Source organism: Panthera leo, chromosome D3 (genome assembly GCF_018350215.1).
Source record: "Panthera leo isolate Ple1 chromosome D3, P.leo_Ple1_pat1.1, whole genome shotgun sequence".
NCBI classification, from domain to species: domain Eukaryota; kingdom Metazoa; phylum Chordata; class Mammalia; order Carnivora; family Felidae; genus Panthera; species Panthera leo.
Window position 1 is genome coordinate 336,871 of NC_056690.1, and position 27,936 is coordinate 364,806.

Genomic DNA, 27,936 nt, shown 5'->3' on the forward strand with positions numbered 1-27,936 from the left:
CACCGCCAGCCAATCGCAGGGCACGGCCGCCGCTGGCCCCGCCCGGCGGATCAGCTGAGGGATCCGCGATGTCTGTTGACAGCGGCGGCGGCGGCGGCGCGGCCGGTTCCGGGTTCGGCGCGCGCTGGGGGGTAAGCGGACCGCGCGGGGCTGTGGCGGGTCGGCGGGCGGAACGCGGCCGCGGCCGGAGGAGGCGGGGGTCCGGCCCGCGGCGGCGGCGGCGGCGTGGCGTGGGCGCCGAGGCCGGGAGGGCCGCGGGGCGGAGCGGCGGGGCCGCAGCCCCTGCTTTCGCGGTCCGAGAGCCTCACCCGCGCTTCCGGGTCTCGTCAGATGTGAATCCGATGGAGCAGCCCGGGGAAGGCCCGCAGCCGCCGCAGCAGCAGCCGTGGGGGAGACTCCTCCGCTTGGGCGCCGGCGAGGGCGAGCCGCACGTGCTCCTGAGGAAACCCGAGTGGACCATCGGGCGGAGGAGAGGTGCGGACCGGGGGTGGTGGGGGAGAACCGGGGCCGGGGGCCGGGGGCCGGGCGAGACTGTTCCCCGGGCGGTGGGAGGCCCCTGGGCGGGGCCCGCTGTGCTTTCTAGTTTTTCCTGTGAGAGCTGCGGTTTATTCACTTACCGTTCCGCCAGGTCACTTCTCAGTGCTTCCTGCAGATTATTTAATTCTCATTACAACTTTATGAAGTAGGTGCACTGACTTAAGCTGCCCCGGGTATTAGAATGCAGTCTTCTCAAGTTCATGACTGCAGGAAGCATCTTCTCCGACCTCCATGGGATGAGATTGAAGTCAGTAACAGAACATTGCCAAATTCAGTGTGGAAATTAAACAACACACGTAAACAACCAATGGGCCCAAAAAGAGATCACGAGGGAAATTAGAAAATACCTTGAAATGAATGAAAATGAAAGAGTAATCTGCCAAAGTTTACAGGATGCGGCTGAAGCAGTGCTCAGGGGGAAATTTATAGCCTGTGGGTGGCTACATTGAAAAACATCTCAAGTCCCAGTTTATAGAACAGAGCTGCTCAAATATTCGTTGATTGAATGAGCCTGGGACGCTGGGACGGACAAAGTCTGGCAGCTAGGTGGGAAAGGGTGGGCACCCTCCACTCTTAACTGCCTCTAAACTCCTAAGTGGCCATCCCTTGTAGCTTTCCTACAGGGGCAGAAGTGCACTGGTCCGGTCAACAGAATGTATTTTGTCTGAAAGTTAAGAAATCATCTCTCTGATTTTATATATTTTTAATTTTTTTTTTTTTTAATTCCAGTGCAGTTGGCATAGGATGTTTAGTTTCAGGTGTAAAATATAGTTATCCAACGATTTTGTACGTTACTCAGTGCTCATCACCGGAAGTGGGTTCCTTGATCCCCATCACCTAGTTCCCCCAGCCCCCACCCACTGCCCCTCTGGTGACCAGCAGTGGTTAAGAGTCTATTTTTTTGTTTCTGACTTTATATTGTAAAAAAGGGAGAATGTGAACGTTTGTTGAAAAGCAAGTATTTTTTTCTAGGTTAACTATACTGGAATTAAAGAAAGGCTAAGTAGTGCTCGCTTCGGCAGCACATATACTAAAAAAAGGCTAAGTACTATGATAAAAAAATAAGATGAAGATAATAGAATAAAATAAAAGCAATTATGTTTTGGTTTTATTTTACCCCTAATGATGTACCTGCACCTGGTTTTGTTGTTGTTGTTTTGGTAGTCTTAAATCCCAATATCAAGTTAGAGGGTTTTTTTGTTTTGTTTACAATTTTGAATGTATTTACATGTCCTTGGAAAGTTTTGGAAAATGCATTAATTGCTTTTTAAAAAAAATTTTTTTTAAATGTTTATTTATTTTTGAGAGAGAGAGAGAGAGGAAGAGCTAGAGAGAGAGGGAGACACAGAATCTGAAGTAGGCTCCAGGCTCCCAGCTGTCATTACAGAGCCCGATGTGGGGCTCGAACTCACAAACTGTGAGATCATGACCTGAGCCACCCAGGCGCCCCTAATTGCTTTTAATTGAGGTAATAGGAAATTTGGTGAAGAGCTTCTTTGGTCTGGACTAAGGACTTTGTACCTCCTTTGTACGTCCATCTTAGAGTTCCTGAAGGATAATTGAGATCAAATGTGGGAAATGCTTAAAGGAGCCTGGCTTAGAGTTAGCAAATAACATTAACCATTGTTATTACAACACAGTATTATATATCATTTTACATGTTAATACGAGGAGCAAAAAGGGGTTGTTGAATTAATCTTAAAAAGAAGACCTTTTGGTGAATGTATTGAGCTCTCTGGGGAAATAGAAGTTGCCCTGTTGGTCTGCTCAGGCTGCTATAACGAAACACTACAGACCAGGAAGCTTAAGGAACAGAAATTTATTTTTCACAGTCGTTAAGTGCAAGAAGTCCAAGATTAAGGTGCTAGTCAATTTGTTTCTTGCTGAGTCTTTGTCCTGGATTGTAGACTTCCTCATCCTCACAGGCCACACACAACGTTGGTGTCTCTTCCACTTCCTTCTCTTTTTTTTTTTTTTTTTTAATTTTTTTTTTTAATGTTTATTTATTTTTGAGACAGAGAGAGACACAGCATGAACAGGGGAGGGGCAGAGAGAGAGGGAGACACAGAATCGGAAGCAGGCTCCAGGCTCTGAGCCATCAGCCCAGAGCCCGACGCGGGGCTCGAACTCACAGACCGCGAGATCGTGACCTGAGCTGAAGTCGGACGCTTAACCGACTGAGCCACCCAGGCGCCCCATCTACTTCCTTCTCTTATAAGGGCATCAGTCCTAGTGATTTCATTTAACCTTTATTCCTCCTTACAGGCCCTGTCCTTATAGTCATATTGGGGTTCAGGCCTTTAACTTGGGAATTTGGGGGAGACACAAACATTCCTTAAGAGTTGTAGAACGTGGTTATACTTATTTTAAAACAGTAGTGTGCCTGCTATATATAAGGCATTATTCTGAGGATAAAGGCAGAGCTGAGTTGACCTGTGTTTCCCAGGGAGCTTCCCATCCTCGGGGAGTGGGAGCAGTGTGCACCAGCCATGTGACAGATTTAACCAAGTGAATGACATACAGGGCAGATGCCAAGAATAGAACTTAGCACGAGTATCTTGGATCCAAATTAGAAAGCTCATGTTCTTGGTGTGGAGAAGCTTGTTAAAATCCCATCCCAGTGACACGGTCACTAGGGCTAGGTCTGGGCTGCAAAGAAACTGTCCTGCTTCTTGTGCCCAGTATGCTGGGAAGATCCTGAGCATAGGGGAAATTGACCCTGGGTAAATGTAGCAAAGCACTTCCCATAATATAAAAGGTGCAAATAAGATTTCTACTACTTGAGGTTTAGGGAGGTGTAGTTCACATATGGTAAAATTCATCCCGTTATAGGTGTTGAGTGAGTGTTGAGAAATGGAATCACCGCTGCAGTCCAGTGCAGAACATTTCCATCACCCCAGAAAGTTCCCTGGTGGTCCTTTGGATCAGCCCCCTCCTCTCACCCCTAGCTCTGGCAGCCATCTGTCTAATTTCTATCCCTGTCATTCTGCCTTTCCAGAATGTCATCTAAGTGGAATCACACAATATTCCACCATAGTCTGTGTATGGCTTCTTTTCTCTGACATAATCCTTTTGAGATTCATTTTAGGCTGTTTTGTGTTTCAGTAATGTATTTCTGGTTGATGCTGTGTAGTAGTCCGCTGTTTGAATGTACCACAGTTTGTTTTTTTCCCCACGGTTTGTTTTTTAATTCACCACCAGTTAATGGACACTTACTTATATTGCTTCCCATTTTTACTTATTAAAAATAAAGCTATAAACCTTAGTAGCTATAGTATAAATGTCTTATAAGCAAATTCACGATTAGATAGTAAAAACTCCTGAAAACTTTTATTCTCTGGAGAGAACACAGTATTTAAGGATTTCCCCCTTGCATTTAATGAGGATATAATGACTGTATTCAGATCATTGCGTGTAGATGCATCCACCTTCTGTTTTAAATTTTCTCAAGCGTGTTCATGGTCTGTAATTTGCTCAGTCATGTTTTCTGTGAGTCTTGGTCCTCGCTTCAATTTTGTGATGATTTATGAAACCTTAGATTACACGGAAAAGAAATTAAGGACTGACTTAAGATGAAGAATTACTTAACTAAGCCCCTTAGTTTTTTTTTGTTTTGTTTCGTTTTTTTAATTTTTTTTTAACGTTTATTTATTTTTGAGACAGAGAGAGACAGAGCATGAACGGGGGAGGGGCAGAGAGAGAGGGAGCCACAGAATCCGAAGCAGGCTCCAGGCTCTAAGCCGTCAGCCCAGAGCCTGACGCGGGGGTCGAACTCACAGACTGCGAGATCGTGACCTGAGTGAAGTTGGCCGCTTCACCGACTGAGCCACCCAAGCGCCCTGTCCCTTAGTTTTTTTAAACTTCTGCTTTTATCAGGGTAGCTGCACATATGTGCATGTTGTAAAATTGTCACCAAGAAGCCAGAGGTGTTGATGAGGGTATCCTCTAGGTAATGGGGAGTCAGAAAGGTTCAAGACAGTCCCTGTCTCTTTACTTTGGATTAATACATAAATGCTTTTTAAAAAATTGCTTCCTATCTTACTTGATTAGGTTGTCTCCCACCGTGCATATACCATGGGTCCTGATTTTCAACCACGTGCTTTGATTAAGCAAAGGGCACTTTTGTGCACAGTCCCCACGGTCACATCCAATGTATCCCTCTCTGTTTTAGGTTGTGATCTTTCATTCCCTGGCAATAAACTGGTCTCTGGAGATCACTGTAAAATTATTGTGGATGAAAAATCTGGTCAGGTGTCGCTGGAAGATACCAGGTAATCTCTTTCTTGTCTTGAAGCCGGTGGCTACAGAGAAGAAACAAGGGATTATTTTCTGTTAACACAGTAGTTCGCTAGTTTCCAGGTTATTAGGAAATATATTTTCTGGTTTCCAGTAACTCTTTCATGTCTATGATGCTTCTTGAATATATTCAAATTAAAGCAAAAATATCTCTGAAAAAGGACTTAAAAGGCAGTGATAACCTTCTAGTTGCAAACCTATTCGAATTAGACTTTTTTCCTCCAAATCAAAAAAATATTTTCTTTTTAAAAAATTGTTGCACAACATAAGGAGTAGGTAAAAGTGAAAAGCTTTGGCAAATCCTACTAGCCCACTAGAAATTCGTATGTGTTTATTTTGTATTAAGGAGGTTTTACTATGTACGTTGTATCCTTTTTTTTTTTCACTTTTATTTATGGCGAGCTTACATTTGGTACATCTAGATTTATCTTGTCTATTTCGTTATTATTTTATAATAACTTATCTGTCAGTTCCTTTATTGGTGGAGATTTATTATTTTGACTTTTTCTTATTATAAACAACGCTGCGACTCTTCTCTTCCAAAATGCTTTGCATTCATGTCGATTATTTTCTTGGGATAAATTCATAGGAAGGAACGCTGTGTCAGAATGTGCCTATTTTAAACCCAGGACAAGTAGCAGATGGCCTTCCAGCAGTACGTTGAGAATATGCCTTTCCCAACCAGATGAATTTTTGTTTTGTGAAGGTCAAGTGCTCCGAGATTGTTTGGTAACTACAATGTTAGGGATGAAAGACTAGAAATTAGGTTTATGAGGATGAACTGATGCTCCTTTCCTATTCTGGTACGTAGCAGATCAAGTTCCTTATTTCCCAGCCCAATGTAGGATAACGTAGCACTGGTTCCAGAGTTGTCCTCAGGCAGCAGATCCTGGCTTTCCAATGCTGGCCGTATGACCATATTGGCTTCTTGGGGCTCTTGTAACAAATTACCACAAACTCAGTGGCTTCAAAGCACGCAAAGCTACGACCTTCTAGTGCTGAACGTACAAAGTCTCACTCAGGTCTCATTGGATTAACCAAATCAAGGTGTCAGCAGGGCCGGCTCCTTCTGGAGGCTCTAGGGGAGAATCCGTTCCCCGGCTTTTCCAGCTTCTAGAGGCTCTTGCGTTCCTTGGCTGAGGTGCCTGGAGGGGAGAGGGTGTCCATTCTTCACACGGGCAGCAGGAACTGCAGGTGCAGAGGCCCCGAGGCGCGAGCAGGCCCTGTGTGCCGAGGAGCAGTGAGTGGGAAGGCAGGGAAGTTAGACCGGAGCGGGAAGGCCCTGGTGTTCACACTAGGGAGCCTGGACTTTAGCCCGAGAGCAGTGACAGGTCATCGGGGGTTTGAGCAGAAGAGCAAAGTCGGGCTCCTGTGGTTAGAAAGAGCACGAGAGTGGAGTGCGGAGGGCCCTGGCAGCACAGGCTCTGGCTGGCTGTGGCGGCACCACCAGTGTTTGTACGTGAGGTTTCGCTGGGACACGGCCATTCTCTCGACTACATCCTGTGTGCGGCTGCTCTCGTGTGTCAGCGGCAGAGCCCAGGAGTTGGGACAGAGACCGTGTGACCGTACAGCCTGAACTGCTTACTTTCTGGCCCTTTCCAGAACACTGAAGGAGTAGAAGTCTGCTCAGATGTAAAAATAAAGTCTCTTTACCACCGGAGGCCTTAGGCGTGAAACCATAGAGTTAAGACCTTGGTGGTTTGAACGCCTGAAGCTGGGCCAGTTTGTTTAGTTGCTGACTTTGGTTCTTGTCTCGTACACTGTTCGTCCACTTGTGATTTTCTGTTGGGTCTCTACTCGGGTTTCTCCTCAGGGAAGCCCTTCCAGTCCCGTCTGACTTAGGCTCCCGCCTGTGCCCTCTGCAGCCCCCGCCTCTTCCACCTGGTGGTGTGGTCCCTGACGGACTGGAGTGACCCCCCGACCGAGGGACCACACCATCTTCCAGCCCAGAGCCTCGAATTCATTTGCTTCTGCTCAGAACCCATCTTTTAAGGGTGTCAGTGCCCATCTGAGGGATGAGCTGGCCTGCTGGGAGGGAAGGGGAGATGCGTGGACGGAGCTAAGTGCAGAAGCGGGGGGGGAAGCTGGAAATCGGAGCTGCTGGTAGAAGTCCAGGGTCCTCCAGAGGCCGGCGGAGGACGGACGATGTGCTGTTGGACAAGCAGAAATGTTGAAGCACGGTCAGGCTGTCAGTAAGGGGGCAGCAGGCAAGCTTTCTCTCGGGAGAACTGTAGGGTGGCACTTGCACATGTGCCTCGTTACATGTTTACGTCATTCTTGGGAGTATTTTACATTTTCGAAGGCGTGATATTGAACTTCTTTCTAAGTGGTGGTAGAAAAAGAAAATTTTAACTCCCAAGTTATTGTAAGTAGGATAAATTGCATTTTTGTTGTCTCTGCAGCACCAATGGAACAGTAATTAACAAGCTGAAGGTTGTTAAGAAGCAGACTTGTCCTTTGCAGACTGGGGATGTCATCTACTTGGTGTATAGGAAGAATGAGCCAGAATACAGTAAGAGAGGGAATGTACAGGGTGGGCCTCGGGTGGTGTATGGGGGGGGAAGTCTGGTCACAGCTGGGAAGCTTCGTGAAAGTGAGCCTGCTGAAGCAGGTATTTCCCTTCAGACTGTCAGTGTTAGCTACATTTTCTTTGTTCTTTATGGAGACTCTTTTTTTTCTTTTTTTTAAGGTTTATTTATTTTTGAGAGTGAGCACAAGCAGAGAAGGGGCAGAGAGAGAGGGAGGCACAGGATGTGAAGCAGGCTCCAGGCTCTGAGCTGTCAGCACAGAACCCGACGTGGGGCTCGAACCCATGAACCGTGAGATCATGACCTGAGCTGAAGTCGGACGCTCAGCTGCCTGAGCCACCCGGGCTCCCCTTTATGTAGACTCTTGGTGTGAGTCCTGTTGAAGAGTGGGAGTGTTGGCCTTGCACTGTGAGCCCCGGCCATTCTTCACAAATACCACATGCTCATGAGTCTTGCATTTCAAAATGGCAAGGAGAAGTGAACAGGGATGGGCTGGGTTACATAGCAGAAGATAATCTGAGTTGTGGGGAGGAAGACCTAGAATGAGGGGCTGAAGGCCACTCATGACTCTGCTTTTGGAGACCTTACAGGAGACAACAGAGGCCTGACGATCCCCTTCAGGCTTTTCCAGATCTGAGTGTCTATGTTTGGGGAAGAAGAATGAAACAGGACAAGGAGAGTTGGGAGAGTTTTTGGAAGGTTACCCCCAAACTGGCAGGAGGAGGCAGATACGCTCAGGCTGTCTGTAGCATTGTCAAGGCCAGCCCCTGGCCCCGTGGCAGGGCCTTGTGTCTTCTCCTTCCGGTGGTTTGAAATGACCGGCAAAGCACAGATTCATTATCTACTCATCGTTTTCCCTTCCCTGCGTCTGCCTTCTGGCTCAGGATGTTTTTTCCCGGAGGCTTATTTATTTTAAAGTTGGTGAAGATGCTTTGGTTCGCTTATTTTGAAATTCCTGAAACTGGGTAGTGTTGTCAGTAGCTAGTAAGTCAACATAGTCAACAACGACAAAGGGACTGAAGTGATAGAAAGGAGAAGAGGGAAGGAGCCCTGCTGGTACGTGAGGACACTGTTCTGATCTGCTTGGTTTCATTTCAGACGTGGCATACCTCTACGAGTCTCTGCATGAAAAGCAAGGCATCACACAAGACCCCTTTGGTAAGTGAGACTGTGACAGAGGAGTGGGTGCGTGGTAAGGTCTGCTGATTCTTACTGGCAAAGCCTTTTCATCTGCTGGAAAGTCCTGCCTGAGGTAGTGGTGCTCCTCCTGAGCCCTGACTCCACACTCCTTCTGCTCCTGTTGTGCTCACAGAAGCTAATAAAGAGAATGTGTTCCACGTGACCAAAGATACCTCAGGTGCAGGGCAAGGTGACGATCCCCAGGTCCTGCCGTCATCGCCCACCACTCAGGCGTGCTTTGAGGAACCACAGCCATCGACGTCGACCTCGGACCTCTTCCCCACGGCCTCTACCTCTTCCACGGAGCCCACCTCTGCGGGGCAAGCGCCTCCCTTCAGCCCTGGTGAGATGGGGGTCTCAGAGTGGTAGCTGCGTTGCTCTTCAGTCACTGACTCTGACATGTGTTGTCACATAAGCCACTAAGGAAGTCAGAGGTGACATCAGGCATCGGGCTCTCAGCAGGATTTCTGTACTAGTAAATATTGTTTTCTTCCACCCCCGATAGAAATGCTGAAGGTCGGAGATTTCCTGGGATTTTTATAGTTTTATTGGGATATAACTCACCTGCCATAAAAATCACCCCGGCGAAGTGTACACTTCAGGGGTTTTTACTATATTCATACTGCTGTGTGATTCCAGAACATATCATATCATAAACAGTCACTGCTCTCCCTCGGCAACCACTGATCTGCATTCTGTCTCTGTGGTTTTGCCTGTTCTGGACATTTCATAGAATCGGAATCATGGGGCGCCTAGGTGGCTCAAGTCGGTTAAGCATCCGACTTAGCTCGGGCCACGATCTCACGGTTTGTGAGTTGGAGCCCCACGTCGGGCTCTGTGCTGACGGCTCAGAGCCCGGAGCCTGCTTCGGATTCTGTGTCTCCCTCTCTCTGCCCCTCTCCTACTCGAGCTCTGTCTCAGAAATGAATAAACATTAAAAAAATTTTAAGTAGTAAGAATTGGAATCCTATACTCTGTGGCCTTTTGTGTCTTCTGTTTTCACTGCGCATCATGTTTTCAAGACTCATCTAGAGTAACATATAATTAAAATTTTTTTCATGTTTATTTATTTTGATAGAGCACGAGCAGGGAGTGGCAGAGAGAGAGGGAGACAGAGTACCAAGCAGGCTCCCCACTGTCAGTGCGCAGAACTCAATGCGGTGTTCGAACCCACGACCTGTGAGATCATAGCCTGAGCCCTAATCAGGAGTCAGACAGTTAAGCAACTGAACCACCCAGGCACCCGTCGACACTTTTAGAAATACAAAATAATGGGGGCGCCTGGGTGGCGCAGTCGGTTAAGCCTCCGACTTCAGCCAGGTCACGATCTCGCGGTCCGTGAGTTCGAGCCCCGCGTCGGGCTCTGGGCTGATGGCTCGGAGCCTGGAGCCTGTTTCCGATTCTGTGTCTCCCTCTCTCTCTCTGCCCCTCCCCCGTTCATGCTCTGTCTCTTTCTGTCCCAAAAATAAATAAAAAACATTGAAAAAAAAAAAAAAAAAAAAGGAAATACAAAATAATGAATGTGAACAAGTCCATGTAACATTAACGTGTTGTTATAAAATTAAAGGACTAAAAAAACATTTGACACTGGCCGCAGAAAAAATATGCAGATAAATAAAGTATAACGGTCCAAGCGTGTAAGAATTTAGCAATGAATATGGCAGTTCAAAGCCACGAGCAAAACTGGGTTGTTTAATGAGCAGAAGTGATTAACATTTGAAAGAAAATAAAGGTAGTTTTGTCCCTCATCCATTACAACAAACTACTTCAAGATGGGTTTGAACGTAAACCACAATAGTGCCTGATGAAAACAAAGGTGATTATTTATATAATTTGGGGGAATTTTTCTTTATACGTGATACAAAGGCAGAAACCACAATTAAAAAAAAACAGTCAATGGGGGCGCCTGGATGTCTCAGTCGGTTAAGGGTCATAATCTCTCGGTTCATGGGTTCGAGCCCCGTATCAGTCTCCGTGCTCGCAGCATGGAGCCTGCTTCCGATCCTCTGTCCGCTCTCTCTCTGCCCCTCCTCCTCTCTCTCTCTCTCAAAAATAAACATTTAAAGAGCACATGAGCAGGGGAAGAGCAGAGAGAGAGGGAGACACAGAACCCAAAGCAGTCTCCAGGCTCCGAGCTGTCAGCACAGAGCCCGACACGGGGCTCGAACCCACAAACTGTGAGATCATGACCTGAGCCGAAGTCGGGTGCCCAACCGACTGAGCTACCCAGGCACCCCAAAAATAAACATTTAAAAAATAATTAAAAATAAAAAGTCAACTGGGAGCACCTGGGTGGCTCAGTCGGTTAAGTGTCCGACTTCGGCTCAGGTCACGATTTCGTGGTTTGTGGGCTCGAGCCCCACGTTGGGCTCTGTGCTGACAGCTCAGAGCCTGGAGCCTGCTCCTGATTCTGTGTCTCCCTTTCTCTCTGCCCCTCCCCTGCTCACTCTCTGTCTCTCTCTGTCTCTCAAAAATAAATAAAAGAAAAATTAAAAAAAATAAGTCAATAAATCCAACCATTAAAAAAATTTAGGAGTGCCTGTGTGGCTTAGTCAGTTAAGTGTCTGACTTTGGCTCAGGTCGTGATCTCACAGTTTGTGGTTCAAACCCCACATCAGGCTCTGTGCTGACAGCTCAGAGCCTAGAGTCTGCTTCAGATTCTGTGTCTCCCTCTCTCTTTTCCTCTTCCCTGCTCGCACTCTGATTTTCTTTTTCTCAAAAATAAATAAACATTAAAAAAAATTAAAACAAAAATTCTCTCACCCCCTCTTTGCCCCTCCCCTACTCGTGCATGCTCTCTTTCAAAACAAAACAAAACAAAACAAAACAAAGATTTTAAAAATAGAACTACCATTTGGTCCAGTAATCTTACTCCTGGATAAATATCCAGAGGCATTGAAATCACTGTCTCCAAGAGATGTCTGCACCCCATGTTCATTGCAGACTATTCACAAAGGCCAAAGACTTGGAAACAACCTAAGTGTCCCTCGATGGATGGATGGATAAAGAAAATGTGACTTGTGTCTGTGTACGCATACAATTGTTGATTCCACCGTGAAAGGGCAGTGTGTTTATATATTGTGCAATTAACAGATAAAAGCTTAAACAAAATCTTGCTGTAAGCAAATCCGATGGAAAGCTTCCCTCCCATTGTGTAATGTTGGGGAAATTTTTCTATCTGCATGCCTCAATGTATACATACTAACAAAATAACCAGCCTCCTAAATGTGAGGTTTGGTGCCAACTTATTTCATAAGTTTTAGATGAATCCTCACCGTTTGTCTGTCGGAGAGTACCATCAGCATCATCTTCATTCTGGAGTGAGAAGCTCGACTGAGCATAGAAAGTCCTTGAGACCATGGTGGGAGTGAGAACCAGAGCCAGCAGCCAGCCCAGGAAGCTCCCTCTTTTCTCCCTTTGCTGTACGAGCTGATTTGCTGCCCAAACAATTTTGCTAACTTTTTTGTTTGGCTGCTGTAGGGCAGTTTCTTTTTCAAGGTGACAACGCTTGAGCATTATAGACCGGATGTGTACTGTAGTATGGTGTTACACACTAGGTCTTGATTAAGATAAAGGTTATTAGAAAGTCTCCTTAACCTTTCTGCCAGGCTCGTTTAAATTCGTGACTCCTTGGGAAATAGTTCACACGCAGCATCCCTGTCTGGCTTCCATCTCCTTGTAATCTGAAGCCTGCTGCGTCCCTGTCCTGAGAGGCCTGTGTGTTCTTCTGCGCCAGTGCTGCTCAGAGCACAGGGAATGTTACGGGGCTGCTGGCACACGGATTGGCCCTGTCTTAGACCAAATGTCCCACAGCTGACCCCGGCACCGCCACCCCGGTCACAGACACCTCTGCGTTTCTTTCCCAGTGGGTGTGCTGCTGGCCCAGCTCCCCCGAGCCCAGTAGTGGGCGCGTGTGCACTTCAGAAGTGTGAGCCGAGTGTTTCTGTAAGCGTGTATTACTGAGAATACGGCATCTTGGAACACCTAGGCCTGGTTTGAATCTGGGGTGGTTTACCTGCCATACCCTCTGCTTCCGGGCTGCACGAATCAGAACTTTTCTTGTTGGGGTGCCTGCGTGGCTCAGCTGTTAGGCATCCAACTCTTGATTTTGACTTCGGTCAAGATCCCAGGGTTGTGGGATCAAGCCCTGTGTTGGGCTGAGCATGGAGCCTGCTTGAGATTCTTTGTCTCTCCCTCTGCCGCTCTCCCCCGCTGACGTTCTCTCTCTCCCTCTCTCTCTCTCTCAAATTAAAAAATAAACCTGTCTTGTTTGTCCCTCTCACAGGCTTCAGAGATGCAGGCGTCTCCCCAAAAGAGTGTGGTCCGTCTGTGGCAAATGATGAAATCCCCACCTTCCCTTCGGCTCTCCCAGACAGAGAAGGAGCACCCTTCTCTCTGCCAGGGTCCCGGGACCAAGAGGATTTGGAGCCTGTCACGAAGAGAATGAAAGCAGGTCAGAGTCTCACCGTTTTGTGTATCTCTGGCCCTTGAGAGCTGTTGAGCTGCTCCTGACGGGGCCTCCCCTTCTGCGGAAGCGGATGCCTCAGCATTTTCAAAATGGCAATGTGAGCCTTTTTTTCCTTTTGACAGCATCGGGGTTGAACCCTATTTATTATCTGGTTATGCTGATGGTCTGGAAGCAGTGCATTCTGAGTTGCAGTTCTGTCTTGATATGACTATCGGTTTGTAAGAATATGCACCTGGGTGGCCTAGTCGGTTAGGTGTCCAACTTTGGCTCAGGTCATGATCTCACGGTTGGTGGGTTCGAGCCCCGCATGGGGCTCCCTGCTGGTAGCACAGAGCCCACTTTGGGTCCTCCGTCCCCCCGCCCCGCCCCTGCTTGTGCATGCGTGCTCTCTCTCAAAGTAATAATGGTTTGAAAAAAGAAAGGTGACTTAGAGAAAAATCTGCCCTTAAAAAGCCAAAGTTAAAAGGATTGTAAAAGATACTTGGGAACATTTAATGGGACAGTGGCTGTGCTGTAGGCCTGAGAGCAGCCTGCGGTTGCAGCAGTGAGGCCGGGGGGCTCTGGGAGGGAGGGCAGGCCTCGGGGAAGGAGACGAGGATATTGGATGTGTTGAGTGGAAAATTGAAGCGACTGGCTTGAGGAGGGTGTCGAAAAAAATCAGCAACAGTACGTAAAAAAGTAAGTATACAAATGAGGCCTTTTTTTTACTCTAGCAAAAATGAAAAATTGTAGAAGGAAGAAAACTTAATTTTGGTGCACTGTTTGGCTCAGCAGTGAATATTTACCTAAGCATAGTAGCGTAAATACGACGTACGGAACTAACAAATACAATATACCAAACTAACAATTGTGTTACGATAATATAGTGAATGGGGCCAGGGGGCAGAATCCTTCTCTATCTTAATAGATGTCGGGAGATGGACGGTGTCTAAAGTCAGTCAGCCTCAACAGAGCATTACAGTTCAGAAACCTGGAGGTCCACGCCAGGAGAAACACCCAAAAACATGAAAGTAGTTTCCTCAGAGGAGGGAGGTTGGAGGTGAGGACAGGCCAGGGCAGAGGGCTGGTGCACTCTTTTTTTTATTTTTATTTATTTATTTATTTATTTATTTTTATTATTATTATTTTTTTTTTTTGGTGCCCTCTTAATATTTGATTTTGTAAATTGTGTGCAAGTATTTCTTTCGTTAAAAATAAAAATTAATCTATGAGCACTATAGAACACCAGCAGAAGAAAAGGGAAAAAAAAAAAGTTAAAAGCTCTTGGTAACGTCGGTATTTTCCAGGACATACACAAGTCATGTTTTTTGTTTAAACAAAAACGATGATTATACACAAATATAGTGTGACAAGCCACCTTAATCTTTTAACCATGTATCCCGAATGCTGCTTTTTATGCCATTGTTCTTCTAAACCAAAACTTAAGGGTACTGGAACTTGGGACTTACTTTAGGCCTTCTTTAAAATACAAACAGGGGTGCCTGGGTGGTTCAGTCCGTTCTGCGTCCAGCTTCGGCTCAGGTCATGATCTCACCACTCTTCGGCTTGAGTCCCATGTCGAGTTCCACACTCTGAGCACAGAGCTTGCTTGCGGGGGCGGGGGGGGAGAACGAGAGCGGTGGGGGGGCTCTCTCTCCCCTCTCTCGCTCGCTCTCCTTCTCCCTCTTCTCTCTCTCTCTCTCCCCCTCTCTCCCTCTCTCTCCCCCTCTCGCCCCCTCTCGCCCCCTCTCTCCCCCTCTCTCCCTCTCTCCCCCTCTCTCCCTCTCCCCCTCTCCCCCTCTCTCCCTCTCTCCCTCTCTCCCTCTCTCCCTCTCTCCCTCTCTCCCTCTTGGGAGTCTCCCTGTCTTTCTGCCCCTCCCCCAGCCACATGCTCTCTCTCAAAATAAATAAACTTAAAAAAATAAACTACACACAGCAGTGAGGGCTGTGTCTTCTGTCCACAGGTTAAGATGTTCCTAAAACAAAAAAGACCCGGTGTCTGTTTCTTCCTTGGTTGATGGTGGGCATGTGCCCCTTTCTCGCAGAGGGGGAGGCCGAGCTGAGCCTGCAGTTGCTGGTTGCGGACCAGTGTAGCGACGCCCACACCGCCCTCGGGGGTGTCAGACCTGAGGCCGTGAAGCCGGACAAGATGGAGGAGACACTCACGTGCATCATCTGCCAGGACTTGCTGCACGACTGCGTGAGGTGCGGTCGCCGCGGGGGGCCCGCGGGGGTGTCGTGGGGTGGTGGCGGGGGTGGGGAGCGGCCCCCGGCAAGCAGGCCTCCGGGCCGCATCCGGTGCGGCTCGGCTTGGGGCGCTGCCGTCGTGCTGCTCGTGTGGCCACCACGCCGAGAACCTGGCCGTGGTAACTACGGCTGTAGAAGAGCCTGCAAGGCGAGGTGACAGCGGCCTCGGTCCGCACCCGTCACGACTGACCCAAGAGGCCTGGCGCGCCTCGGACGCAGAACGGGAGAACCGTGCTGAGCTTTGAGGGGGCGTCGTTGGCACGTCGGGAGTGCCCCCAGATGAGGCCCCCAGGAGCGGCTTGGGGACAGCCCTCTCCCGGCTTTTCTGTGGGGACTTAAGAGGGAGAGCCTGTCCGAGTCTCCACTTAAATGCAGGCCTTTTTGGCATTCGGTGTCCCGGTTCCTCATGTTCCTGGAGTCACAGCCTGCTTGACCGTCCCTCTCGGAATACGGATGGTCACTTCTGGTTCCTTTTAATTAACAAGGACCAAATTAAAGTAGTTTAGGGTGAAAGCTGTTCTTGCATGGGAACTGTTTCTCACCTGGCTTATGGAAGGCAGGCGACACTCCCAGTCAACGGAGCGTGCAGATGCTGCCACCAGTGGGCACTGTACGCAGGGTGGGTGTGTCGTCCCCCCCCCCCCCGCCCCCCCATCCACACCGAGAAGCACGGGTTCTAGTCTCTGCTGGATCAAGTGAGCTTGGTGGGTGGCTAATTTGTAACCGACCCTCAGCCCGAGTGAGGCCACGTCCTCCTCTGGGAAAGACGCAGCATAAACTAGGGCCCCTGCCTCTCAGGCCCCAGGCAGGCCATGCCCCGTGTGCCCTGGCATCCGGGGGGCTGCCGCGGCTTGGCAGACAGAGGCTCCACCTGCAAGTGCTCCGCGGGGGGTGTCTGAAGACCTGTCCTTGTGCCCTCAGCCTGCAGCCCTGCATGCACACCTTCTGTGCCGCCTGCTACTCGGGCTGGATGGAGCGCTCCGCCTTCTGCCCCACCTGCCGCTGTCCGGTGGAGAGGATCTGTAAAAACCACATCCTGAACAACCTGGTGGAGGCGTACCTTCTCCAGCACCCAGGCAAGTGGGGAGCCTGCCCAGCTCCAGGAGACGGTGGGGTGTCTCTCCAGGGGCCCCTCGGCCAGCAGAGCCATGTCCTTTGAATTCCAGACAAGAGTCGCAGCGAGGAAGACGTGCGGAGCATGGCTGCCAGGAACAAGATCACCCAAGACATGCTGCAGCCCAAAGTCAGAAGGTCTTTCTCTGATGAGGAGGGCAGTTCGGAGGACCTGCTGGAACTGTCAGACGCGGACAGCGAGTCCTCGGACATCAGGTGAGCTTGTGCCTGGCTCTGAGCGGAGCGGGGAGCTGGGAGGCAGCACGGGCCCGAGTCCCGCCTCTGTACTGAGCGGCCCAGCTCGTGCGTGGTCTGCGTTCTGACGTGTGACGTCAGCCAGTGACGGCGCCCGCCTCGGGCGTGGTGAGGACGGGGCGGGCGCCGGCTGAGGACGGCCGCTCAGTTTGCTGATGGTGGGGGGATTTGCCACCAGCCTTCTCCAGTACCCCTTCCCTTCTCAGGCGTACACGCGGTATTTATTCTCTTTCGTTGCTTATCTTCTTCCTCCCCACGTTAGTGAGATGTAGCGGGTGTACAGCCCTGTGTGAGTTCAGGGCGTGCAGGGTAGTGGTTAGACTGACGTCTGTTAGAAAATGACTGCCGTAACCCGTCCCTTGTTATCTGCCGACACCTCCTCAGGTGCCTTCGTGCATTGGCTACGACGGGGTGCAGGATTTAATGTGTTCTTTGTCTACTGTGGGCACGCTTCCTCTAGCTCAGCTGGTGACCGGAGTCCCACGGTGTGAGTTGCAGTATCGTCATTTGTGAGGATATTATTGCAGGAAAGCCACGGTCACCTGGCCAAGAGGATGCGATTCTCGCAGACCTTGTTTTATTTGCTGTAGAATGCTGCTGTCCGCGGACTCAGAAGTCCACAGTGCGTGTTTTGGGTGGGTCATGACATTTGAAGAGACAAAAATCAAATCCCCTAATTAATTACTTTTTTTTCTTTTTGTAAAATTTAGAAATAGTGGTGAAGCAGAAAGTAATGAAATCACTGTAGTATGAGCATTTTATTGTGTATCCTTCTGGCAACTCCTATACGTAGTCACTCGTATTTCCTTTGTTAACAAAGTAAAAGGCGATATACTTTAAATATCCTCATAAAGATGGGATCCTGCCGTACATACGGTTCTGTGCTGTTTCCGGAGTTCTGACTGGAGAGGCAGTGCTGCGGGACAGACCCTACAGTCACAGCTCTGAGCGCACATCCAGTTAGCTCGCGGGGGTGCTTCAGCTCAGAGAGCCTCACCGGGAAGGCGCCTTGCTGGGCCTGGCACCTGTGTCATCGTATGCCCGTCAGAGGGGTCCTGGTGGTGGCTCCTGAGGTTTGTGGAGGGATGTCGGGAAACTCTGATGACAGTTGGTGTGGCCTGAGACGAAGGTCATCTGGTTCCGAAATGAGGTCAAGCGGCTTCTCACTAGTTGTTTTCTGGTCACGTCTTCCCCGTTCTTCCCTCGTTGGCTCCTGCCATTGGAGACAGGCTCAGGGCGGCGTTCTCTGAGAGGAGGGGAGGGTCTGTGGGTGTGTTTCCTGTGGGTTCGTTTTTTGTTAACTATCTGCATTGTTTGGAAAGCGCAGCTGAAGTGCACACAGCTGGGTGGCCCGCCGGGAAGTCCCCGGACGACAGCAGCATTCAGTTGTGGCACATTTTGTTCAGACTTTAACACCGTTTCATAGGTGCCTAGGGTGATGGGCCTGAGTGTGCCCCTGGACGTAGTTCACAGCTCGCCCAGCATCAAACCTGTGAGAGTGGGTCGTGCCCAACGTGGGGACTGAGTGGCCACACTCCGGGGGACACTGTGCTGGAAACCGGGGTGGGCACAATGTGTCTCCGAACCGTAGGAGCTGCGGAGGGGGGGCGGGGGGCGGGGGATCTCTGGAAACCTTACAGCAAAGGGGAGCCAGCAGGTAGCAGGGAACGGGGCCCTCCCTGCTACTGCTCCGGCGTGAGCACTGACCGGGTGTCCAGTGGGGACGTGCCATCTGTCCCTTTCATGCACGCTGGGCGGCAGCAGACACAGAGCTGAGGTATGAAGGAGGGATGAGGTCTGCGGGCGGACCAGATGCCTCCAGGCTGGGGATCTGGGTCTCCTCTGGTCATCGGGGCTGGGGGCGTTGGTGCCGCCCCCTACGTGTGCCAGGGCAGAGCTCACTGCTTCTCTGCACCCCGTGTGCCCGTGTGCTTCCTTGCAGCCAGCCGTACATCGTGTGCAGACAGTGCCCTGAGTACCGGAGGCAGGCGGGCCAGCCCCTCCCCTGCCCGGGGCCTGGCAGTGAGCCAGGGGCAGCACAGGCTCCCGGGGATGCACCGTCCACGTCCACCAGCGTCACGACAGGTGAGACGCCGTGCCTTCCATGCTGTCGTCCTGCTTTTTTTTTTTTTTTTTTTTTCCTTCTGGCTCCTCCCCCGCTCCCGCCCTGCTCCGGTCACTGCCTCCCTTGCCCTACCCTCTCCTACCTTGTTGCTGCATGTACTCTGTTGTGGGTTCAGAAACCAGAGAGAGTTAAGTTGATCTCTCGTGGATCTCTGCTCCTGGGCCCTCCCGGGGGGTTCGTTCCTCATTCTGACACGTGGGACCCCCAGCCCACTGCTTTGGGCTTTGGCATCCCCAGGGCTGCTTGCTAAAGCTGAAATGACCCCTACGTGGGCCCCTCAATGAGAGCCTGGCTTCTTTTCGACAGCGGGCTGTTGTGTCATCAGAGCCACCCTGAGCTCTGCCCGCTGGCGGGTCCCCAGGTGCCATCGAGAAAGGGAGAGAGAACATGTGGAATCCATGTTTTTGGCCCTGGCCATTCTTCAGTAGGGCCCAGTTTCTTAGCTGATGTGGGCCTGAGCCCGTCATGAGGCCACGGACTCAGGATCATGACCCAAAGCCGAGTTCAGAGCCATCCACCCTGACACGGTGCTGCAGCTCTCTCCATGGGTGGCCCGTGGACAGATGGGCAGGGCGGGGCCTGGTTGCCTCCCGACTCTGCGATTCCGCAGGTGCGGTGTCATTTTCAGACTGGAAGTCCCCATGGGATGGGCCTATAGCAGGTGTGCGTGCATAGACAGAGCTTCCCGTGTGGTCATTGAGTGGCCGCGGCTGAGCTGTGTGGACACAGCTGTTGCGGGGGCGGAGGTCGGCCAGTCATGGCCCCCAGGCCTGCCACCTGTTTATTTGGAAGAGACAGAGATTAAATATAGAACTTGCTCCATTGTTTTATGGCGTGTGCTTTATGGCCCAAGGAAATGGTAGAAAACCTTCAAGTGATCTTTGAAATCTTGCTATAACTGCTGAACTGAAGTATCACGTTTGTTTTTCATTCTATTTAAAATGTGTCATTTAAATGGCAGACTACCGTTTCGTAGTTTCAGAAAACACGTGTGAGTTCTCCCTGGGTTTTCCTGTGGATCTGTCTCCTTGTGTACCTTCCAGCCACGTCCCTAGGCGTGCATCGAATCTCCTATTTCTGCCTGTGTCCTGATGTGCGCGGCCTGAATATCCTGTCTGTTCCGCAGCCCAGGATTACGTGTGTGCCCTGCAAGGAAGCCATGCCATCTGCACTTGCTGCTTCCAGCCCATGCCCGACCGGAGGGCAGAACGTGAGCAGGACCCCCGCATCGCCCCCCAGCAGTGTGAGTAAGGGCGTGCACGGACGCTGCCTGCCTGAGCGGCCTCCCCACCGCCGAGCCTCTCCTGCGTCCTTCTAGGGTCAGGTTTCAGAGTGTTGCTGACTGTGTGTGTGGTGTGCTGTGAAGACGTGGGTCTGTTTCCTCATCTGCGTACTCAGTTGTGTGTGCAGCCACATCGAATGACCATCTTTTCCTGTCAGTTGATGACCCACCCCTTCGTACACCGAGTTTCCATGTATGGGTGGTTCTCCTTCTGGAGGCTGCCTCTGACCTTTGTTGCCGCATCAGGAGCATCATATTTTCATAACGTGTCACTCTTGAATGTAATAGACGAAATACAGTGCTGGGATTTGCAACTCTGGGATTGCTGTTAACGTGGACTTTGCCGTTTATTTAGTGGTTATGTGAATTTAGCCCTCGCCGAAATGGCCTGACTGGTGCTTGTGCTGTGTCCACAGGTGCCGTTTGCCTGCAGCCTTTCTGCCACCTGTACTGGGGCTGCGCCCGGGCCGGCTGTCTCGGCTGCCTGGCCCCGTTCTGTGGTAATGCCGGCACTTCAGCTCTCTGCCTATCCTCTTGCTGCATTTGAGGGTGCTGGTGGGCTAGCGTGGCCCGACTTGAGAGGGGCCACCGTCGATGACCTGCTTCTCACACACGTTTGACATTTTTTTAAATGTTTATTTATTTACTTAGTGCGCATACAAGAGCAGGGAAAGGGCAGAGAGAGGAAGGGAGAGAGAGAATCCCAGCTAGGCTCTGCCCCGCAGGGCGGAGCCCAGCATGGGGCTTGATCCCATGAACCTTGAGATCTTGGCCTGAGCCAAGACTGAGCCACCCAGGCGCCCCCTGTGTTTGACATTTAGAAGTGTCCCTCTGCTAGCTCAAAACCAGGCAGTAACAACTATGGGGATACTGAGCTCAGTCAGGAGGGTTTACTTATGTGCGAGGAACACCACCAACAAAAACGCCGCCTGGCTGCGGCATTCAGACCTCACGGTGCCAGACCAGGTGCCCAGGGGACGGAGAAAGCTGTCAGAAGTCATTTTACTTGTTTTCTTTTTAAAACCATATTTTACAATGGAAGCTTTTATTCTTTGTGGACTGTAAGAAAGGAAATTTGGTTATCTTAGCTGTCGGTGAATGATACTTTCATAGATTGTAAGACGGTGACTTTGCTTCCTTCCATTTGGCAGAGCTGGACCTGGGTGACAGGTGTCTGGACGGGGTTCTCAGCAATAATCACTATGAGTCGGACATCCTGAAGGTAGGGGACTTCACGTACAGGCGCGGGTGGGGGCTCAGGCCTAGAAGAGGCCCCCGGGAGGCTTTCAGCTCTCCCAGTGGCTCTGACTAGTCCTGCCGCCGAGCTCACCACATTGGTGTTTTCCCGTGTGTTCCTGTCTTCCAAGAGGTTATTTCCTTCATGCCCATCACGCCACGAGTCCACAGGTGTCGGCTCCGGTGCCTGTGTGCCCCACGCAGAGTTTCGGGGTCTGGGTGGGGGCCGGGGCGGCCCTTTGCTGGAACCCGGGCCTCTCTCTGGCTTCCTCTTTTCTGACTTTGTCCTTCTCGCGTCTTAGGAAGCTGAAGCTTACGTGCCTCTTAGAATTTCAGTGTTTAACGTGCACATCATTCTCTTGGCGAGAGTTGTGCCTCTCTCCCATGTTGGCAGCGTTGCACACGCCGGACCTGTATGGCAGGCCCCTTGGCACCGCGTGCTCTGGTTAGATGTCCGCGTGCTGCTCTCTTGTAGGTCCACACAAGAGAGCTGAGGCCAGGGTGTAGATGCAAAGCCTTGGCTTCCTTACCCTGTGGTCGTGCGGCTGTTGCCACACTAGAGCCGCCCCGGCCAAGGTCGGGTGTCGCCCCGCTCCTGTGCTCGGAGCGTCTGCAGGATTTTGGAGAGAATGTGGTAGCTCGTGTGTTCAGCTTTCGGAAGCTAGCTTTCCTTCTGAGGCTCTGACAAAGCCATGTGGGAAGAGAGCCCTTGCAGACTAGCTTGTGAGCGTGTTGCCGGGTCCCGGGCATCCTGGTCCTCGTGTGTTGCGGTCCTGAAGGCCTCACAACTGCCTGATGCAAATTCCTGCCGTGGTTAGCCTGCCTGTGCCGTGGCCTTGCCCGCGTTCGAGGGCCTTGCATGAAATGTTTGCTTTCTTGTCATTTTAGTCTTCTGTTCTCCAAGCTAGTATTTCTAAGATTTCCCTTCTTTCCCCATCCCAGAATTACCTGGCAACCAGGGGTTTGACGTGGAAAAACATGTTGACTGAAAGTCTCGTGGCTCTGCAGAGGGGAGTGTTCCTGCTGTCTGGTAAGCGCCGTCGCACCTGCCTTCCTCCCTCTGGTGCGGCGGTGTGTTTGCGGTGGCCCCTCTGCCTCCACTACGGAGGAGAGCCTCCGGGCTGCCTTCCCGCGTGTACGCCCTCACCCTCCACCCACCCTGGAGGTGGGTGGCAGACAGGCGCCAGTACTTCAGGATTTGAGCCCATGTGACACATTCTAGGCTCTTTTCTGCCGTGGGGGAGGAAGGGACACAGCTGAAGAGACCGTGACCCCACCTCTTGGCATCTTTCGGGTCCTGGGTCCGGTGCTTCTCAAGCCCTCAGGGTCCTCGTGGGCCTTTCACTGATGTGTTGGTGCAGGCTTGGCCCGTCTCCCAGGGGCACCCGGGACATTGCGAAATGTGGTTTTAGTCACTCGGGGAGGGTGCAGAAAAATCAACAAATGACTTTTTTTCCTAAGACATAAATTATTGTGAAAGACTTCAGAGGCTTCTGGGAATCCTTCTGAGCGGATACGTGCTCACGACTGTCTCGGGTTCTGTGCAGCCTCAGCCCTGGGGGCGCCCGGTCTGACATGCGGGCCTGAGCTCTCTTTAGCTTCTTGGTGGGACTGCCATCGTGGCATGGCCCAGAAAGACGTGTGAGTGAAGCGTGGTGGGTAAAGCGAAAATCACAGGGAATCCCACCCCCGAGGACCCAGTGATGATGCCGTATGGCCTGTGCACCCGCCACACGTGGGCACGGTCAGAGTCCTCATAGATGAAACCCTACCACATGTGCTCTTCACTCGGTGGTATTCCCCAGACCCTTTCTATGTCAGCGAAGTTCTTTACCTGGATTGTTTTTCAAGTTTCTTTATTTTGAGAGAGACAGAGACAGCGCAGGTTGGGGAGGGGCAGAGAGAGAGAGAGAGAGAGAGAGAGGGAGGGAGAATGAGAATCCCAAGAATCCCAGCTCGGGGCTTGAGCTCATGAAACCACGGGATCATGACCTGAGCTGCAGTTGAGAGTCAGACGCTCAATCGACTGAGCCACCCAGGCGCCCCTACCTTGATTTTTGTTCTATAGTATTTTAGTATCGTGGTTTATTTAACCAAATCATTAATATAGGATATTTAGGTTATTCTCCACGCTTCATTGTCTGAATAAGCACTGCAGCCTCTGAGCCTGCAGGATGGTAGGCTAGAAAAGTTGTTCCATCAAGATAAATTAAGTAAATAAATACACGAGTAAATAAGTAAATAGTAAGTAAGTAAATTGTTGGACGGTGGTATGAACAAACAGTTGAGACTTTGCCATATTCGCTGTCCCTCCCAGAAGAACGTGCCTCAGCATCTTCCTGAGCCCATCTGCCCTGCCTTTGCCTGTAAATACAGACAAGGCAACTGGGATGTATCACTGGTTTATCTGCCTGTGTTGGGGTATTAGCAGAATTGAAGATCTTTTTGCTTTATGGTTCATTGGCTTGTCTGTGACCTTGGCCCATACTTACGTTAGTCTATTTGGATTTGGGGGCATGGCTTGGTAGGATATCTTTGTCATTTAAAGGTGCAACATATGGTTGCTTGTGTGGCAAATGTGTTTTCCACTATTTTATTAGTATCTCACTTTTGTTGTATGTGTTTCCGTTGTGGTGTTTACATTGTAGGTAGTCAGATTTACAGATCCTTTCCTGTGTGTTATTTGGTTTTTATGACATAAATAGCTCAAGAGAAAAATAATACTCATTCCTCTCAGTACTTTCTTGGATTTTTATTTTTAGTGTTACTATTTTTTTAGAAATGCTCTATTTTGGGGGCTCGTGGGTGGCTCAGTTGGTTAAGCGTCCGACTTTGGCTCAGGTCATGATCTCGCAGTCTCTGAGTTTGCGCCCCATGTCCGGCTGTGTGCTGACAGCTCAGAGCCTGAAGCCTGCTTCAGATTCTGTCTCCGTCTCTCTCTGCACCTCCCCTGCTCTCATTCTGTCTCTCTCTTTCTCTCAAAAATAAACATAAAAAAAAAATTTTTAAATGATCTATTTTTTTAAGCTTATATATTTACTTAGAGAACGGGAACGCATGCTTGAGCGGGGGAAGGGGTGGAGAGAATCCCACGCAGGCTCCACACTGCCATCACAGAGCCCCATGTGGGGCTTGAATTCATGACATGACCTGAGCCAAAATCCAGAGTTGGACACTTAACTGACCGAGCCACCCGGGCACCCCTACTTTTTTTGGATTTTTAAAGTGTTTGAATTTTTTATCCAAGTGGAATTATTTTGCTGTGAGGAAATAAGTTGGTATCGAGATTGGTTTTGTTCTTGTTTTCTGAAAGTCTGGCCCATTGTCTCTACCCCATTTACGGATCAGTGCACTGGTTTCCCACTAGTTTACAAGGCCACAGCTATTCTGCTGTTCTGGAAACATGATGCTGCCTGATGACTGGCATGCCCACATGAGGCTGTGTCCTTCCAGATTACAGAATCACAGGGAACACTGTGCTCTGTTACTGCTGTGGCCTGAGAAGCTTCCGAGAGCTGACCTACCAGTATCGGCAGAACATTCCTGCTTCCGAGTTGCCAGGTAAGGAAGCCCCTCACCCCCTGCCTCAGTTCTGTCTAGTCTAGATGGGCGTCTGCGTTCTCAGTGGCTGTCTGCACCAGCAGGGAGAAGACTGGGCAGATGGGCTGCCTGGCGGCCATGCTTATTCCCAGGCCGTCCTCGACCCCAAGTTGGCTCAGGCTCTGGGCCCGTGGGCCGCGACACACGTTTCTAAAACAGGATTCGCAAAAACAACCTATAGGCAAGCGTAGTAGTCTTTATTTCCTAAGGTGGGTTTTTAGTTAAACTTTTTTCCCTCTTGGAAGCTTGGAACAGGCAAGGAAACTAGTTATAAAGCGTGACGAAATGCTACAATTGTAGTTTCTTTCTTTGGGTCTTTACTTAAGTTGGCTTAGCTGAGTTTGTGAGTGTTGGGTGTTACTACGTACGCGTGACTTTTTCTCTCCCCAGTGGCTGTAACATCCCGTCCTGACTGCTATTGGGGCCGCAACTGCCGCACTCAGGTGAAGGCCCACCACGCAATGTGAGTGAGACACTGTGGGTGGGGCACAGGCACCCAGGGCGGGGGAGGGCGCCAGAATGGGCCTCCTGCAGAAAGCAGACCCTCTTTTTCCTAACAGGAAGGCGAGTTTTTTCTTTTAAGTGTTTCGGCCAAGTTGACGCCACGGCTTTTAGAGATCTGTACGAACCAGTTAACTACTTACTCATAAACATAGTCATTTAGTTCTGTCTGTATACAGCCCTAGTGTTGTTTCAAAACCCTGCTCTTCTGTTCTCATTTCGTGAAGCGTTTGCATGCAGACGTTTCCCTCTGTGTCTGTGGAACACAGCTGTCGTTCCCGCTGACACACTGGAGGGTTAGTACTTTGTGAATCCGTGGCCGTGGTCACCGAGAACTTCCTGAACCACCGGCCTGGGTGTGTGCCGCCGCCCTGAGTCTGTGTTTGGTGCCGCGAGCACGTGTCTGTGATAGCTCTAACTTGGCGGCTCTCACTGGGCATTTCCTGCTCCCAGTGACATCCGCTTTGCCACATGGGTTCGTCTGCGGACGTAAGTTTGTCTGCATTTTCAAGCCATAAGTGAGGTGTCCTATAAATCAACCTCATGGATTGATGCTTCTTGAGGCTGCTGTGGTCCCCAGTCACTTGTGGTTCAAATCACAGTTACTGAGAAGGATGCCCTTCTTGCAGGGGACAAGGCCCCAAGTGAAGGCTCCCTGGAGGACTGATCCCGTGGAATAAAAACCTGGCTGTGTATTTGAGCATAGACAGAGTCCAGGAGACCGTTTCCTTTTAGAGAAAGAGATTTGGCTAGTAACTAGCCAGTCTTTCTTAATAAAGACAGGGATAAGGATAGCTAGGGCACGTGTGTCCTACTCTGGGGGTGACCTGCTGGTCACAAAGAGGGAGGTGGTGGCTCTGGCACCCACTGGGCGAGTCTACTGGTTCTGCCCTGCGGGGTGGCCCTCGGTGACTGGGGGATTCTGAGGAGGCACAACTCTGAGTCTCTTCCCTAAGAAAGTTACCGAAGGTGCTTGAATTTTAAAAAGTAAAAATCAAATGTCTGACTTCTAAAACTTAAGAAGGACAAGAAGGCTGTCTAGGGGTTAGTATCTTTGATGGATCAGACCCTGCTGCTGTGAGCCACCCCGCATGTGCGATCAGTTTCTCATCAGGCTTCTCCAGCGTGTGATCTCCAGAGTCGCTTATCGGAATGCTTCTTGAGGCTGGCTTGTGTAATTCGACTTTTTGTCCCTGCAGGAAATTCAATCACATCTGTGAACAGACAAGGTTCAAGAACTGAGTATCTAGGAGGCACCAAGGTGGCGTGGGGGTAGTGGAAGTCAGCGACAGCGTGTTTCAGAAAATACCGGATACAAACATTTTCAGGGCATTTTACAGCCCCCCGGCGGGGGTGGGGGGGGGGGGCTGGGGGTCTCTACGTCCGGCACTGTAGCGTGGCTTTTTCTTCTGTGGCGTGAGACCCTCTTGCCGAGAGCCCCCTACCCCAGTGGCCTGGGAGGCCTGGGGTGGCATGAACAGCCCCTCCTCTGGCCTTGGGGCCACCAGAGCACGTCAGCCAGAAGAACCACTGTCAGCCGCCCCCTCGCGCTCAGACAATGACGTTCAGGTTTGCTCTTTGGACCTTTCCCAAAACTGTGGCTAAGACAGACAGACAGACGTCTCTCTTCAAGAAAGCTCTCATGGGAGGAAAAGGAAAGTCTGTCAGAAACGTCCTGTTGTTGAAGGGAAAGGGGGCAAAGGCTTACAGCCTGCGGGCATAGCCACAGCCCTGCTTCGGGGACAGCCACGACTCGTGGGCGTTTCTATTTGTAAGAGGTTTGGTGCTGATCTTTTAGTAAGATTTATCACAAACTGTAGCACAAGTAATATATAATTTACAAATTGACTAAAATTGGGATAGTAGGGTGTTTGAAGGAATAAACATGTGTTTCTGTTTATTACGAAAAGGAAAAAATCAGATCTCCGGAACTGCTAACCCTAGATCCCCAGTGTTAGGTGCGTGGCCCTGTCCCAGGAGGGCATAAGGTGGGTTGTTTCCACCCTCAGCCTGCCGTGGAGCAGAGCCCTGGTGCCCGCTTCCCACTCCGTGGGCACAGCCACAGGCCCTGCCGAGCTGCCCCATGGTCTTTCTCTGTTCCCTGCCGGGCCGGTTCGGCCCTGGGGTGCCCCAGCCCATCTGGAGCGGCCCCTGCCCCGAGAGCGCCAGGGACCTTTGCCGGTGAGACCTTGTCTCCGTCATTGGGTTTGCCATGTCATCTGGAATAATACTTGAAATTTTGTTCTTTGTTAAAAAAAAGTTTTTTATCGTTTGTTGAAATCATCTGTTATTTTTGTTTGTAAAATTGTAACTTTCGCTTCTTCTCAGGAATAGGATTTTCAACTGTTGTCTTGCTCTTGATACAGACTCTGAGAAGCAGCGCTGTTTGTGGAAAAGGCCTCCTTCCCGCATTCTAATAAACAAGCCGTGTCTGTTTCTCTCCCTACGCGCTCGTCCATGTGTTGGCTGCGATGTGCTCCTTCCCATCACGGGGGACAGCCTGCCGGCACCGCTGGTTACTGACTCCCCGCTCATGAGAGTCGCACCTGCAGCCTCACTCGCATGAGCCAGGTGGCTGGAACGAGGCCTG

General features: G+C 50.4%; 1 protein-coding gene and 1 long non-coding RNA gene across 3 annotated transcripts; one reads left to right on the forward strand and one right to left on the reverse strand.

Moving 5' to 3' along the window:
• The first annotated feature begins 43 nt into the window (after positions 1–43).
• Positions 44–27,792, forward strand: CHFR (checkpoint with forkhead and ring finger domains). Of its 2 annotated transcripts, XM_042909750.1 has the most exons (18): positions 44–131; positions 331–474; positions 4,709–4,808; positions 7,236–7,345; positions 8,460–8,519; positions 8,674–8,883; positions 12,826–12,993; positions 15,033–15,192; positions 16,156–16,310; positions 16,401–16,563; positions 18,545–18,687; positions 19,854–19,970; positions 20,426–20,509; positions 21,161–21,231; positions 22,188–22,275; positions 24,699–24,806; positions 25,236–25,308; positions 26,546–27,792. In XM_042909750.1, the coding sequence occupies exons 2-18, from the start codon at positions 342–344 to the stop codon at positions 26,586–26,588; spliced, it is 1,986 nt and encodes a 661-aa protein (XP_042765684.1). In that variant the 5' UTR covers positions 44–131; positions 331–341; the 3' UTR covers positions 26,589–27,792. The 2 variants fall into 2 exon arrangements, with proteins under 2 accessions (XP_042765684.1, XP_042765685.1); XM_042909751.1 differs by lacking the exon at positions 8,674–8,883.
• LOC122203196 lies at positions 3,841–9,152 on the reverse strand. Its single transcript, XR_006195081.1, has 3 exons — positions 9,105–9,152; positions 4,580–4,838; positions 3,841–4,070 (listed from the first exon to the last, which is right to left on the reverse strand). It is a non-coding gene; the product is annotated as an uncharacterized LOC122203196 (long non-coding RNA).
• Positions 27,793–27,936: the final 144 nt, after the last annotated feature.